Source organism: Perognathus longimembris, chromosome 2, assembly GCF_023159225.1.
Source record: "Perognathus longimembris pacificus isolate PPM17 chromosome 2, ASM2315922v1, whole genome shotgun sequence".
In the NCBI taxonomy this organism is placed as follows: domain Eukaryota; kingdom Metazoa; phylum Chordata; class Mammalia; order Rodentia; family Heteromyidae; genus Perognathus; species Perognathus longimembris.
The window spans coordinates 139,720,093-139,736,523 of NC_063162.1; the positions used below are offsets into that span (position 1 = coordinate 139,720,093).

The following is a 16,431-nucleotide window of genomic DNA, read 5'->3' on the forward strand; positions in this document are numbered from 1 at the left end:
ACATGAGTCAGGTAAGGCATACATCACTTTTTGGACAATGCCACCCTTTATCTTGCTCTGATTTGCTAATCTTCTGTATGGTTTTTGATTTATAGTCCTCTAGGTATCTCTTTCTTATTAACTCATACACTTTGTACCAGACAAACTTTGTACTTGGTGGCTGTGTTTAATATTTATCCTAGCAATCAATTAAAAAACAAAACAATCTTGAACTGTAGTGACCTGTTGTAGTGCCCGCCCTCGGTTCTAGATACTCCCACTGTAGTCAGGGCCTGCCCTTCTGCCCTTCTTTATCAGGACATAATTCCCCAGCATAACTCCTTCACCAGGACACAGACATCTACCTGCTTGTGCAGAATCATTTTTGCACCAACCATGGCCAACTTTCTGAAGCTCAGGAACGATGCCAAGATGCCCATTGTGGGCTTGGGCACCTGGCAGGTGAATATACAAATCCAAATTCCTCTGCTTTCCTCGGGGCCATTTGGGTATTTTCTTCTTTGAGCATTCAGTCAGGCAGCAGTTTGGAGAACTGAGATTCAGCCCTACGGATGGGACCCTCATTGCTTTGCTATTTCAGGGCCACTTCTGACTCCAAAGCTCCAACTCTGGCTTTTCCCAGCAGGCATATAGCACTAATTTTCAAGCAACCACTGGACTTGTAAATAAAATGTGACCAAAATCACTCAGCTTTTCCTGCCCTGGCTGTGTTCCTAGGATTTGGTAACACGTCTTAAGGCACATTCCGGTGAGCTGTGAAGCAGATCCCCGAGCCTCTCTTTGGGTAAGCTTGGGTCTCTTTCCCAGGTCTTCTCTCTGCTTTCTTCACCATTTCCCTCAACAGCAGCTTCACTCTCACTGGGCTCTAGGGGCCATCTTTGGATCCCTTCTTCCTTACCAGTCCTCATGGTGGTCTGTGTTGGCACTCCCTTCTGTGGCTCTCTTTCCTTCAGTGCACTGTCTTTCCCATTGCCTCCCGGGTCAGAGGGTATGGGCCCTGTTTGTTTTAGCACTGATTCATTCTCAGCACGCATGTTTAGTTAATCTGGTTGAGTAGGTAAATGCCAGATTGATTCAGTTTTAGCCTCTTACAGATAAGCACTGCAATTTGCTCCAAATCAGAATTTCAACCTTCGGTGACTACAGAAGTTCTATCCATTTTATGTCTTCTTCATTCTCCCCCCTCTCCCCATATTGGTATTGTCTTGAACTCAGGGCCTAGGCAATGTCCTTTAGTTGGTTTCTTTTTTGCTCAGGGTCAGCTCTCTTCCACATCCCCCGTTCTGGATTTTTGGTTGTTAATTGGAGAAAAGAGTCTCTCAGACCTTTCTGCCTGACCTGGCTTCAAACTGAGACCCCTCAGTAGTTAGCATTATGGGAGTGAACCACCAGCAGCTAGTCACCTCTTCAATTTATTTACTGTATCATAGTTTTCACGGTATAGGTGTTTTACATGCTTCATTTATTTCATTCTTAAGGTTTCTTTAAAAGGGATTTTTATTGTATACGTCCTTCACATACTTCCATCTATTTCATCCCTGAGATTTTTTAAATCGGATATTTTCATGATTTTCCCTTAATTGTCATATATGTATTTAAGCTTCTGATTTTTATATATTAATTTTGTATTCTATTTTGATGAAAATTTCTTTAGTATGTTTTATGTAGGGAATCACATTATCTAAAAATAACGATTAGTAGACATTTCATTTAGTAATAGTATCTTTGTACTACTTTCTCTTGCTTTTTATTCCGGTTAATATTTCTAATACTTTGCCAAGTAAAGTAGTACATGTACACTTTTATATTGTTTTTTATTTTAAAGGAATTCCTTTCAATTTCTCGCCATTCAGTGTAATACTAACTATAGGATTATCATACCCAGCCATTATTATGATGAGATATATGTTTATTCTATTCCTAGTTTCTTTAGTTTTTTTTTCTTTTTATCATGAAGGTATGTAGAATATTGACAAGACTTTTCCTGTATCCTTTGAGACAATAATAATATTTTTAGTACTTAATTCTACTTATGTGCTGAAATATGTTAATGGATTTATGTGTTGAACCATCCCTACATTCCTGGAAAAAATCCAATTTCATTTCAGTGTACTATCTTTATGATTTGTGATTAAATTCAATTTTGTTGAGGATCTTAGCATCTATGTTCATCAAAGAAATTGGTCTATAGCGCTCTCTCTCTCTCTCTCTCTCTCTCATTTCTGGGGGTTGAATTCAGTCAGTTATTGTGGGTTTGTTAACTTTCAGAAAAGTGAAATTACCTTCTTTTTTTTTCTGTGTTGAGATTTGCACTTTGGTGCCAAATAATCAGCTGGAAATTTTAATTTCCTGTATTGCTCAAGTTGGGAGTGTTCAATAAGACTTGGTAGGTCTAGTTTGAGGTTGAGCTCAGGTGCAGTTTCTCACAGGTGTCTAAGGATGGCTGGGGAGAACACAAAACCACCAGCAGCAGGATCACTCTGCTTTCATCTTCCCTGCGCATACTATTGTTGCACGGACATTGGTTATAGTTCTGAGGCAGACCAACATCGTTAAGTATCTTGTGTAGTCTGCTCAGAGAAGAGTGGTGGTGCGGAAGGAACTACTATTGGATGCAACCACTGCACAGGGGGCGGGGTGGGGGTGGGGCAGCAGATCTCACTGGCACCTGATGCATACACATCCTGTGCCACTCTAGTGATGCGAAACTTCATTCCTGCATCGAACCACTTGGAACCCCTATGGCTAGCTTCCCAAATGGATGGTTCCAAATGTCAAGTAACTTTCGTTCTCTGGTGTTTCCCATCATGTGCAGCTCATGCTTTGGATACAAAGTCCTTCTTCATAGCAATAGTGGCCCTCAAAGCTAACTAACACTTGTGAGAATTGTGCATTTTTTTTTCTCTATTGTACATCTGAAGTAAGAAAAAAAAAAAAAGGAGAGAATTTTGACCTCCAAAGCAAGAGAGCTCAAATGTATCCCAACTAGGGTTTCCCATGTACCATGATTACATGTTGGAAAGAAGACAATTTTTTTTCTAGTGGCAGTATTCTAAACAGATTTCAGGTCCCTTGTTTATATAGGCTGTATTCGTGCATGGTACAGAAGTTGATGCTCTGTGATTTTTTTAGTTTTTTTTTTTTTTTTTTTTTTTTTTTTTTATTCCTTAGCCTTTCGCTATCACTCTCTAGGTCCTGGGATGCTCTCTCTTATATTCTGTTCCAGTCTCCAAAGTCTCTGTGTTTTCTCCTGTCTGTGGCTTCACAGACTTGAAGACACTAAAACTTCCGTGCATTCCCATCATCACCCACTTCATGCGGTTGCACACTTCCTGTTGTTTTGATTCTATTCCTACACAAATGTGTTCCCCAACCTGGTGCTCTCAGGAAGCATCAAATACGCGGTTTTAGTTCCTAAAATGGGAGTATTTATTGTCCTCTTTCCTTTTTTTTATTTGGGGGTGAAAGAAAGTCCATCAATAGAAAGTTTTATGTTTCCACTTTTCAGAATCAAAGAAAAATGCCTCATTAAAATTGTATGATGGATCGCCATACTGGATGTTAGATGATGTGTTAAAGTGTTACATTTAGTGAGGCATGGTGGGTTACACATAGAGACCTTAGCTATTCAGGAGGTGAATATTGAAAGGATTGTAGTTCTTGGCAAGCTTGGGTTAAGTGTTAGTAAAACTCCATGTCAATTAGTAAGCTACATGTGAGTGACATGTTGCCTGTGATCCCAGTAATGTATGGACTATAGATAGGAGAGTTGAGTCATGGGGCTGGCCTTTGGCAAAAGCATGAGACTCTGTCTGAAAAATACCCAAAGAAAAAGAATGGGGGTCTCAAAAAGTAGCAAGCATGAGGCCTGAGGTTCAATTCCCATTTCTACTGCAATCATCATTGCAAATTACATCAATATACAAAGTCCTCACAAGGAAGGGACTATTGTTATTATTTTGCAGAAAATGTTCAGAGAGATGAAGGAGTCTGTTCAGTCTTCCAAACCTTACTTATGTGTTAGAGATTGAATTTATCCTGTCATCGCCATTTTCCAGGTCCTTAACACCTTCTGGGACTGGGAAATTTTTCTAGATCACTCAAGAGTCCCACTTCAGGCTAACTCTGAACAAGTTGCATGTGGAGTCATCTGCCATCTCAGCTACCTGGAGACCCCAGGAGACCCCACGATTCATCTGCATGGAGTGGGACTGATTTTTGGCTAAGATAGATCAAGGCATCCTAAACACACAACCCATCATTCATTTTTTTAAAATTTTATTTTAAGGAAAACTTCTAAAGTGTATTTTCCTCCGAGGTGTTCTCTTGACAAGTGGGATGCCATGCCTTGGTTTTCAGAATTTCGAGGCTGTCTTGGAATTAGAACATGGGAACTGTGTTTTCTATTGTGTTCCAGGCTAGCCCAGGCAAAGTGGAAGAAGCTGTGAAGGTGGCCATTGATGCAGGATATCGCCACATCGACTGCGCCTACTTGTATGAGAATGAGGCTGAGGTGGGAACAGCCATTCAAGAAAAGATTCACGAGAAGGTGGTAAAGCGGGAGGACCTCTTCATTGTTAGCAAGGTACACGAGCCCATTTGGTTGGAGGATTATTTATTTATTTATTTATTTTTGCCAGTCCTGGGCCTTGGACTCAGGGCCTGAGCACTGTCCCTGGCTTCTCTTTGCTCAAGGCTAGCACTCTGCCACTTGAGCCACAGCGCCCCTTCTGGCCATTTTCCATATATGTGGTACTGGAGAATTGAACCCAGGGCTTCATGTATACGAGGCAAGCACTCTTGCCACTAGGCCATATTCCCAGCCCATGGTGGGAGGATTTAACTTCAAGGAAAGTTGAAATTTCTGGATGTGGTAAGCACCGAGAAAAATATACATACACGCATACATACATATATGTGTATACACACATATGTCTCTGTGTGTATATATATGTATATTTATATCCTCATCTACATATTCTCAATCCTCTTTCTCATTGCCTTTATTACATACCTGGTTGCAAATGTTCACACTAAAAACTAGTATGTTGAGGACATTGTTTCTCTCTTTCTCTCATCCTGGATTTTTCATGGTTGAGGATGGCTCCTTTCATGGTGGGCGTAAACATCCTGGTCCTCTTGACTTCCGTTTCTCTATCAGTAGAACCCATCTGTTCAGTGGCATTCAGGGGCTAAGGGTGCAACAGGAATGAATGCTGAATCTGCTTGTATTGATGGTGGTCTTGATGGCCCTGAGGTTCTCAGCCATGGGCATTTTGGAAAATGGTGGGAACTTAATTTTCATTATATCTGGACTTCTTTTTAATTCAGTTAGATAAGATCTGAGCTATAAAATGTTTTAAAAAAAGAAAAGAAAAGAAGGCAGGAAGTGTTCAGTGTGACAGTGTTTTGAGCTGCTGGATCTGTCTTATACACAACTTGCTAAAAAGTACTAGCTCTATGTAGTTTGACAGCACATCTGGTGGGAAAAAGTGAACCACTGTGTGTTATGGACATGTCTAGATAAATATCTTGTAGCTTATCACTTGGGCCTGATAGTCTTGGAGATGCAAAAGACAGAAAGGGGGCCACTTGCTTTCAATTATATAAAAATGCTTGGATTTTATAAGCTAGACACAATTCTCAAGAAGTAGGCAACAAAGGAAGAGGATAACAGGTACACACACACACACACACACACACACACACACACACACACATTCAATCAGTGGCCAAATATGATAAAGAAACAAACTGACCTATGTAACAAAAAGAATGCTAAGAAAATTGAAAATTCAGGGCTGGGAATATGGCCAAGTGGTAAATGTGCTCACTTTGTATACATGAAGCCCTCGGTTCGATTCCTCAGCACCACATATATAGAAAAAACCATAAGTGGCACTGTGGCTCAAGTGGTAGAGTGCTAGCCTTGAACAAAAAGAAGCCAGGGTCAGTGCTCAGACCCTGAGTTCAAGCCCCAGCACTGGCAAAAAAAAAAAAAAAAAGAAAGAAAATTGAAAATTCCTTTTGACTTTCTGAATCATGATGACTTGCATAATTTGGCTTATCTTAACCAAGATGGGATTAATAGATAATCTCAGGTTAGATGGGTTGCAAATCTCAAGGTTTGGAGAGTCAGTGTGATGTGGCCCTTTCTGTCCTCCATCCTTATGACTCATTGTTCATTTGCAGCTGTGGCCTACCTTCTTTGAAAGAAACCTGGTGAAGAAAGCCTTCCAGAAGACACTCAAGGATCTGAAGCTGGACTACCTGGACCTCTATCTTATTCACTTTCCACAAGGACTGAAGGTATGAGCTCTTCCCTGCTTTAATTCTGGCTTCTGTGCAAACAGATGCCAGAATACAGTAGCTGTGTCAGGTATGGGGAGAAGCCAGAGTTCTTGTGCAGAGCATCGAGGCACTGGCCCAGAGGCCTGCAAGGAAAAGACCACATATGGTTGTTGGGGGCCATGTGCTTAAGCTGTCTTATAATTAGAACCAAAAGGAATTATAGAAACTATGAGAGAAACATAGATAAGCTACAACTGCCATATTGCCTTCTTCTTGGTTTCATCCAGAGTCTCCTTCTGGGAAAACTCTCCGTATAATGCTGTAGATCATATTGTAGGACTGTACCACCCTGTGGACCAAAGCACACCTAGAAAGTGACACCTTGGAGAAAATTCCCAAGTATGGCGGTGCTGTAAGGTAGCTGGTCCTCACTGTAGAAACAACCGTAATTGTCCAGGGTTCTGTTCTTGAGTGGTTAGAAGGACACAAATGGTTCGGTGATGGCATTTCCTCTCTAACTCCAACCTCCTAGAAGCTGTAATGACAGAAGTTGGCTATTACTACCCCGCACCCCAGACCCAGTAAACCAAACCTAAGATTTAAGTAAGTCTTGTCTATAAATTCATGAAATTAAAGTTTTCTCCAAGTTCATATGGGGCCTGGGTATGTGAGGAGAATGTGCATTACGATACTGGAATAGCCAAGATATAGTAATATGCATATTAAATTCCAATAGTTTCTGAAATATTGGAATGTGAATGCTACAACAGATTTATGTACAGATTTTAATCAAACTTATTGTCTTCAAGCATAATCTCAAAGCCTGAAAAGTTTTATGCAAATTTGAATGTTTACACCAGACAGTCATCTAATATCTGAAACATACAAAGAGCTCAAGAAACTAAACACTCAAAGAATCAATAACCCAATTAACCAAGGGGCAAAGGAGCTTAATACAGACTTCTCAGAAGAAGAAGTAAAATTGGCTAAACACATAAAGAAATATTCAACATTTCTAGCCATAAAGGAAATACAAATCAAAAAAATACCAAGAGTTCATCTCACTGCAGTATGAATGGTCATTATCAAGAATATAAACAGGCAACAAATACTGGTATGGATGTGGGAGAAAAAGGAACCCTGTTACACTGTTAGTGAGAATGTAAACTGATAAAACTACTGTGGAAAGTAGTTTGGAAATTTCTCCAAAAACTAAACATGCAACTACCCTATGATCTAGCCATACCAATCCTGGGCATTCATAGATCTTTTGTAATTCAGAAGATTACATGTTAGAATACAGTAAAACCACTCGCACAACCATGTTCATTGCTGGACTATTTACTACAGCCAAGTTATGGAAAGAGACTTGATGCCCTTCAGCAGACAAATGTATCAATAAAATATAAATATAGATACAAATGAATGTAAAGAATACATGTGGAAGTTAGATCCAATTTATAAATCTATATGTAGGTCATATGCATACATACACAAGTGTATTAACTCAAGTATGATATATGCAGAGGTGAATTCAGTAGTGTAACTCCTTTGCAAAACGAACTTACAGTCTAACAAAGTGGATTCCAGGAGGCTGGTGTCATTGGGGGTGGGGGAGACCAAGAGAAAGGGGCTACACAAATGAAGAGAGGAAAAGTGAAACATGAATGCATAATATTCAAGTATGGATGTGAAAATGGAACTAGTGAAAATGAGGGGATAGGTGGGGTGTGGAGAGATGAGGAGAATAATGAAAGGGGTGACATTGATCAAGATGCATTATATTGATAAACTGACACAGAATTGAAGCCGCTTTTGTATAATTACAAAAAAAGATAAGGAAAGAAAGTATATTTAACACAAGTCCTGGGTACTGAAAATCTGTCCTGACAGAGACTCCAATGAAATTTCTGTTCTCCATTACAGCCTGGGAAGGAGTTCTTCCCCAAAGATGCTAATGACCAATTGATCATGTGCAAAGCAACATTCCTGGATGCCTGGGAGGTTAGTTCCAGCCTTTTCTAAGTGTACTGCACAAAGAATTTTCCTTCAGTTGTCCCAGAGACTCCACTGTGGTATAAAGATCCCATGTGTGGCTGTCTAGTTTCACCTGTTTTCCTTCAGTTTTCTAACTTCTCCCTCATGATCTTGGGATTTAGGGGTCCATTTGAGACGACTTATATTGAAGGAGACTGAAACTATGTTGTATGTTGGGGAATACATGTACTGTTCTGAAACCATGGGAAAGGTGGAAAGTCATTTGGAACAGAGAGTTGACCTGAAATTGCAGGTATTAGCTGAGTCACCTGAGGTAAATATTTGAAAATCAAATTGAGACCAAGAATATTGCTGACTTGTCAGGTCATGGAGCAAGTGTATGGCACAACTGGGTTGGGTGGACCAAGGACCCAAGTTTATCTGACTCATAAGTCCAACTACATGGCCTTTAGCACAGAGTTTCACAAACAGTGACCACACATCTAAACATCAAAGAACACTAGGAAACAATGACTTCTCGTAATTCATGCTCAGAACTGAATTAACGAATGGAGGACTTTCTCTGATAATTTTACTTAAATCATTTTATAGTGTAGCAAGTGTAAGAAGAGAATAAATCTTAAATAGTAACTAAGAACTATGTTGTATTTCATAGAATTTGTCCATAGAACAATGCCAGAAAAGAACAGACTCGTGACAAGTGGGAAAATTCTGGGTTTTGTTTTAGACTGACATATTCTTTCTGCTTTGCCATGCAAGATGTGTAGTTCAACCACACAGTCAAAATACTTGTTGTATAGAGCCACAAAAGAGTTTATAAAGCTTAAACCATCTGGAAAAAGCATTACTCTGCTAATGATACAAAGCAAAGCTATACCAACAAACAAAAACAAGAACAAACCCCTTGAATTCTAGCACCTATCTGTAAAAATAGATCAACTGATTTATTATTCTGACAAAAAACACTTTCTGTTAGAAAAAAAATGTCAAGATGGATGAAAATTTTGATGAACAATATAATGGTCTATAACCAACACAATAAATATTTTATTATTCTTGAGACTGGAAAGTGTGTCTAGATTTGCAAAAGAGCCTACAATTTTAGCATTTATTTTTTGCATTCAGTTGAGGGCATTAAGTTGATATGATGACTTTCTCATATACACTACCGTGATAGAGCATGAGCACTTGAATAATGTAGTAATTTGTTGTGAGATGTGGAAACTAACATGTCTAATGCTTGTCCCATTGGGTTATTTTGCCCTGGCTCTTGATAGTTGTATTAAATATTGCAAGCATCTCATAATCCTCTGCTTTTGGGGTACTTAAGTACCCTGATTTTCATAGTCCTGTGCCACCTAAAAGAGGGAAAGAATGACTGCTAAATAAATCATTCTAAAGACATCAAAACATATCAAGATTTGGGTTAGAGGCTTTGCTCTGATGCAGATAGTACCCAGTGTGTCAGCACAGATTATTTTTGTACTGAAACTTCCTGGGTCACCCTTGAGAACAGGGTAGGGGGGAAATGTGAAGCAGTGAAGAAGGATCATGCATCCAATCTAAACTTGACCCAAGACACAGAAATAAATATATGCTACGTCATTGTCTTTATGGGAGAGCTCTCTTGTTAGTGTGACATCTTTTCTTATCAACTGTGGTAGTTTTCAAAATTGTGCACAAAATTACCAAAATTACCAGAGAAGTATGTCTGTCCCTCCCTCCCTCCCTCCCTCCCTCCCTTCCCTTCCTTTCCCTTCCCTTCCCTTCCCTTCCCTTCCCTTCCCTTCCCTTCCCTTCCCTTCCTCCCCCTCCCTCCCTCCCTCCTCCATCTCTCTGTGTCTGTCTGTCTGTCTGTCTGTCTGTGTCTGTCTGTCTGTCTCTCTCTCTCTCTCTCTCTCTCTCTCTCTCTCTCTCTCTCTGTGCCAGTACTGGGGTTTGGGTGCTATCCCTGAGTTTTTGTACTCAGGCTAGCATTCTAACACTTGAGCTATAGTTCTGTTTCCAGCTTTCTGATGGTTAATTGGAGATAAAAGTCTCAGAGACTCTGTCTCAGGATGGATTTGAACTCAGATTTCATTTGTCTTGGTAGTTGTGATACAGGGGCAAGCCACCAGCATCCAGTTACCAGAGAAAATTTCAGAATCCCCATGCCTGTGCTGCATTCCACAGGAAACCAGGAAGCAGCTGTGGGAGAGGATTCTGGGCATCTGTTTTAGAGCTTCCAGAGGATACCAAGGCAGAGGACCACTCGATCTAAGAGTGTCCCTTACAAATGCCCTGCTGCTTCTTGCCTCAAAACCTTTGCTCCTGCCTTTCTCCCCAGCCTCCCAGCCTGCTCATGTTCTTCCTCTTTACTCCATGTCATTTTGTGATACTGAGTTCAGGTCCAGTTGTGAAGTTCCACGTGAATTCCTTCCCTCTTTTCCATCCCTGATATGAGGGATGTGCCGCTGACAAATAATCTAAGACAGGGTTAGCCCTCTGCCTGATTGCTCCGTAGCAGGGAGCACTAGTATATAACTGAAGCCCTTGGACTGTAGGAATCTTAGAAGCAAGATACTTACTTTTTATGTCATGTGTGAAGTGAGAGCAGCAAGCATATAAACCACCAACTTTTACCTTGTTAGATTTGGGCTGCCAAGGGGCCGGAACCAATACTTGATATATACTTTCTTTCTGGACTGAAATCTTTTCCCATTTCCCTGAGCCCAGGGAGGCAGTAAACAACCCACTCCACAGTCTCTCCAGAAATGGACAGAAAGTATTCCTTTCTACAACAGGTCATGGAGGAGCTGGTGGATGAGGGGTTGGTGAAAGCCCTTGGTGTCTCCAACTTCAACCGCTCTCAGATTGAGCGGCTCCTGAACAAGCCTGGATTGAAACATACACCCGTGAACAATCAGGTAATTTGTTAGTCAGGGCTTCTTCATCAATATCTGGAGGCAAATTAAAAGCAGCACTATTCTCATCACTGTGACATAATACCGGATGTAAACATTTTAGAGGAAGAAAAGATTTACTTTGCCCTATGTGTTCAGTCCATGATTGGCTCTTTCCAACATGAGCCGGAAGTAAGGTAGAGTACTAGAGCAAAGTAGTGCCCAGTGAAGGAGTCTGTCCACCTCACAGGAACTAGAGAGGAAAGAAAGATGTCTTTGCTACTGGGTGTCATCCTTTTTCTTTTTCTTCCTCGCCAAGTCATCAGGATATTGAATTTTGCAACCCTCACTTGGGCCAGGATCTCTTCATTCAGTTGCTACCCTGCATGCTGGTGATGTTGGAAATGCATTCACAAACACAAAAGTGGGCTTTACTAATCTACTAGGTATCTCTCAATCCAATCCAGTCAAGTTCAAGGTCAACCTTCACAATGCTGTGGATTGACGTTCAGTCAGGGACTGGTGAGAAGGATCCTTTGAGGAGAGGAGATAGAGAATTCCAGGTCTGGTGTATTGATCAACAGGTTTAGCCTTTGTCTAGCAATCATTTTGGGGTAAGAGGCAATGATAAGAGGCAATGAAAAGCAGAACAACTTGTCTAGTGATGGAGACTGCTCACTCTTACAGGTCGAATGTCACCCATACCTGACTCAGGACAAACTGATCCAGTACTGCCACTCCAAGGGCATCAGTGTCACTGCCTATTGCCCCCTGGGATCTCCAGAGAGACCTTGGTGAGTCTTATGATTGGTGGCTATTTAGTTGGATAGTTTTAAATATTATTTTATTACTCATTAATGTTGGTATGAATATGGAAATAAATATGCTTAAGGTTACATGTTTGGCCTACATACATGTGATTCTAGTGGGAAAACTGATTTTAATAATGCATGACTTTCTGAGAATGTTTCAGGTCAGTCACCCAGTGAGGGACCATCTTTGCAAGATGTAGAGGCAAAGAACCCATGGGTAGCCTCTAGGAAACATACAAAGCTTTTGCAACCACCTCCTTCTCTTGCAGATGGTTCAGGCCTTTGTGCTGTCAATCGAGTGATGTCATCTGTATGTTGTAGGCATGAAAATGATTCACACCGGCCATCTTTCTGCCTCTAGGGCCAATCCAGGGGACCCTTCACTGCTGGAAGATTCCAGGATTAAGGAGATTGCCGTAAAGCACAAGAAAAGTGTAGCCCAGGTACCATATTTGTATTTTTTGCTTTTCTCCAGAAATACCCTCTTCCTTTCCTGTTTTGCTTTCTGTGTTGTATTTACTAACCCTTTAGAGGGGAAAAAATGAGAAATGAAGTCCATTGAAATGCATTGTTTGCAGTCTACTTTAGCTTCCTGTCATTGTTCCCAATCAAGTCATGTGACTCTGGCTTTTAGTTCAGATGCCAACTGTATAATATCACAGCCTTGGGATCCCAAGCTGTTTTCCTATCATCTCTATTTTATCACTATTTCTATTTTAGCTATTATCTCTAAAAAAAACAACAAAAAAAAAACAAAAAACAAGGTTGCTTTTAGGATTAAAAGAGATAAGAGAACTAGTAAGTGATGAATTGTTAAGTTCTTAGTCCATATTGGCTGTTGGAACTAAAACCACAAAGGGAATATGTTGTTCTTTTTACTAGAACAATGGCTCTGTGTTGGTGGGTGGGCACACGCTGCTTCTTCTTCCTCTGCAGGTTCTGCTCCGCTTCCATGTCCAGAGGAATGTTGCGGTGATCCCCAAATCCGTGACGCCAGCACGCATAATTGAGAACTTGAAGGTGAGCTCACAGCTGGTCCTCTGGATTCCTCACTTGTGAAGGGGTAGGGAGACTCTGGCTGGATTTCTTATTCTGTCTCTGTGTTGCTGGCAGAATGCTGCTTTTTCATTACCTCTTTTGAAATCTGTAGCTAAGGAGCTGGCTCTCGTAGAGCTGAGGTGAAAGGCACTTAGCCCAAGGAAAAGCCAGGGCCAGTGAACAGAGAGCTCTGTCAGGCTGAGCAGAGGACGTGCCTTAGGCCAGCGAGAAGACCCTGGACTGCCCTTGAACTACACGCAAGGGTAATGTAGCCTGGCCTATAGGCCCGCTGTATTGCAACCTAGGAGCTTCAGACTAGAATCGAAGAAATGTCCTTCTGGAACTGTGTTCCTAAGGGTGGACAGATGCTATACACACCCTTTAGGGTTTTAGGTCTACAAACCCCGCAGCCCTGCTTTTGCAGTTCTGATAAATGCTGTGGTCTTAGAGTAGGCCAATATTTAGAGTTTTTATGTCTTTGGTAGACACAATGAGAGACATTTTTGTAGCTTGTGAGGGTTATGACTGTCAGCTCACTCCCTGCCAGAATCACTGGAGATCTCAGATCCCACATAGATTGAAGGATACTGTGGAACTCTCTCCTTTCCAGGTCTTCGACTTCACATTGAGTAATGAGGAGATGGCCACCATCCTCAGCTTCAACAGGAACTGGAGGGCCTGTTCTTTGTCTCTGTAAGTGGCTCAAATGTTAGCTCGAAGAATCAAGTTTCTCTAATGTAGGAGAGGGGTAGCTGGAAAGATTGGGAGGCAGCTGGGATAAATTTTTTGTTCAAATACTATTTTATGAAACTTTTCAACCTTGAACTTTGACTCAGATAGTCAATATGAGGAAAGGTGCATCCTCAATTGTTCATTACTGTCTGAACTTCGTGGTGTAAATGTAGAATTTTAAGAGAAGGTTGCATTATTAGCTCATAGGAGGCAGAGTCATTCATTCATTGACTCTTTTCACTAAAATTGTGTATGTACTATTGTCAGGCATATTCTAAGTGCTTCTGTTATGCTACACAAGGTTCCTACAACCATAGACTCACATGCTAGAGTCAGATAATAGAAGCAAATCCAGAAGCATATGCCAGATGAAGAAAAGCCATGCCTAAAAAGTAAAGTAACAGTGATAGTAAATGGCGGGTCATGATGTGATTGTTACTTCACATGGAGGGGTAAAATGATATTGGAATTGGAACTGAAAGGAAGGGAGAGAGGAGCCCTGTGCACATTGGAGGCAGAGCCTTCTTGCCATGATAGCAGCAGGTGTCACGTTAGAGGCCCCGAGTAGGAAGGCCAGTGGAGCTGGAGGAGAACAAAAGTAAAGGGAATAGGAAGTAGGTCTGGAGATGGCTGTCCGAGACTCAGAGCATGAAGGCCATGCAATCATAGTAGGGACTTGGTTATATTTTTCTTAAATCTTAGAATGAGCTAAGAAGTCTTTGGAGGATGTTGAGTAAAGGAGTGCCATTGGCATGTTTTAAAAGACCTGCACTGACTTCTTGTTTGACATACCACAGGGAGATGGTTATGATAATGTCAGGGAGAGATGGACAATCACTGGGCCTGATAATGGAGGGGTGAGGACTAATCAGATTGTGGATCTATTGGGAGAACAGAGCCAAACAGATTTGTGAACAAATTCATAATATTGGCTTTGATTGTTTATTTTTCATTAATTTATTGTAATTATTTTGTATGAGAAACACAATGGAGTTGGCATTCAGAGAAAGAAATGAGTTTAGAGAGAGAGAGTGTGTGCGTGCGTGTGTGTGTGTGTGTGTGTGTGTGTGTGTGTGTGTGTGTGTTGCCTATTGGACAGAGGGAAATCAGAGTCACATCTTCAGTAAAAATAGTGGGCACTTGGGCTCAGGAGTAAACCTACCTCGCTTTCAATCCAAGCTCAACTACATATGCTTTAGCTAGTTGGCCTTTAATTTCTTAATGTTGTGTCTCTCTCCTTCAGTGTTAGCTTAGGATGTGTCAGCTATTTGCCTGTATCATGGTCTCATTAATACTGCAATCACAAAACTGTCAATGACAGTACTATTTTCCACCCCAAGACACTTCACTTAGAAGGCTTCTTCTGAGCCATGATTATAGCTTCCTTCTGGTGACTCGGTCACTACTTACTTGTCTGCCCCTACTTCTCAATTACCTACTCCCAACAACTTGAGGAAGGGCTTGTTGTGAGCTCCATTAAAGTGCTCTTACAAGTTTGGGGACGGGAAGAAGCTGAGAGAGCACGAGGATGACAGAGTATAACACTGAAGCATACTTCTGAGAGCATCCATGGTGCTTTTATGGACTATATTCCCAAAATACTCAAGTGAGAAAGTTAATGGAGGGAGAATTCATTTTGGTTCATGGCTTCACAGGTTTCCTTCCATGATTGGTTGGCTCCATTGGTTTTAGGTCTTAGGTGAGGCAGATATTCATAGCGCTGGCAGTAGGTCATGCAGAACATTTGGCACATATTAATCAGAGTCGGGAAGACAGGAATGAGCCATGAAAAATATATTTCTCATGCACGCCAACGGTGACCTAGTTCCGCCAGCGTGGTCTCACTTTGTTTCTATAGTCTTCCAATAATATAATCAAACTATGAATCCAGCAGTGGATTAATCCACTGATTAGGTCAGAGCTCTCATTATCTTTCAAAGTAGATCCTGAAGTTGGGAACTGAACATTCAATATGTGAACACCATTTGGGGGATACCTTCTATTCAAAGCATAACAATTATCCTTTTTATGTTTGATATCACTACAGGTTTTCTCATTTGAGTGAATATCCCTTCCATGACGAATACTGAAGCTGAATGGCTTTGAGGTTGTCTCATGGGCTACCTCTCTCTGCTGAAGTGGAATTTTCTGCCTCTGACTATAATTTTAGCAAAGGCTATCTGAAAACATACACTGTACCTGGCTTTCTTGTTGGCCAGAATTTGGTGTTAGGTCCTTGGAGAGCCATGACTGACCAGCACAGGGACAGATACAAGCAACACATTTTTCCCCCACTTATTTGATTTGATTAAATGCTTGTTGAATACCAGCGACTCAGCATACAACGATGAACATAATGAAAATTATGAAACTAGTTCAGGTGTATTGAGTCTCTTATGCACGGACACACTGAGGTACTCTTTGAATGGGTGACTCCATGAAATCTAACTCTTACCCTTCACATTTCACAGAAGAGGAAAGAGGACTTGAGGGGAGGTTAAGGGAGATGCTCAAGGTTACCTAGGTGGTATGTGACCGAATCCAGTTCCAAAGGAAGTCAGTCACACAAGGTGTCCCTTTTCTTACTCTTCCTTCCAAGGAAGCAGGAGGAGAATAACAGGATTAGGCCAGGGATAAGACTCATTCTTGCTTTTTGTAAGTATTTTGTTATTATTAAG

The 16,431-nt window shown here is 41.1% G+C and overlaps 1 protein-coding gene across 2 annotated transcripts; it reads left to right on the top strand.

Annotated features, from left to right (window-relative positions):
- Positions 1-299: 299 nt before the first annotated feature.
- On the top strand, positions 300-16,127 carry Akr1b10 (aldo-keto reductase family 1 member B10). Of its 2 annotated transcripts, XM_048340253.1 has the most exons (10): positions 300-441; positions 4,418-4,585; positions 6,193-6,309; positions 8,218-8,295; positions 11,073-11,195; positions 11,859-11,965; positions 12,345-12,426; positions 12,920-13,003; positions 13,632-13,714; positions 15,801-16,127. In XM_048340253.1, the coding sequence occupies exons 1-10, from the start codon at positions 376-378 to the stop codon at positions 15,841-15,843; spliced, it is 951 nt and encodes a 316-aa protein (XP_048196210.1). In that variant the 5' UTR covers positions 300-375; the 3' UTR covers positions 15,844-16,127. The 2 variants fall into 2 exon arrangements, with proteins under 2 accessions (XP_048196210.1, XP_048196211.1); XM_048340254.1 differs by lacking the exons at positions 300-441; positions 4,418-4,585; positions 6,193-6,309 and adding an exon at positions 2,793-2,853 and having other exon boundaries at positions 8,273-8,295.
- The last annotated feature ends 304 nt before the right edge of the window (positions 16,128-16,431 follow it).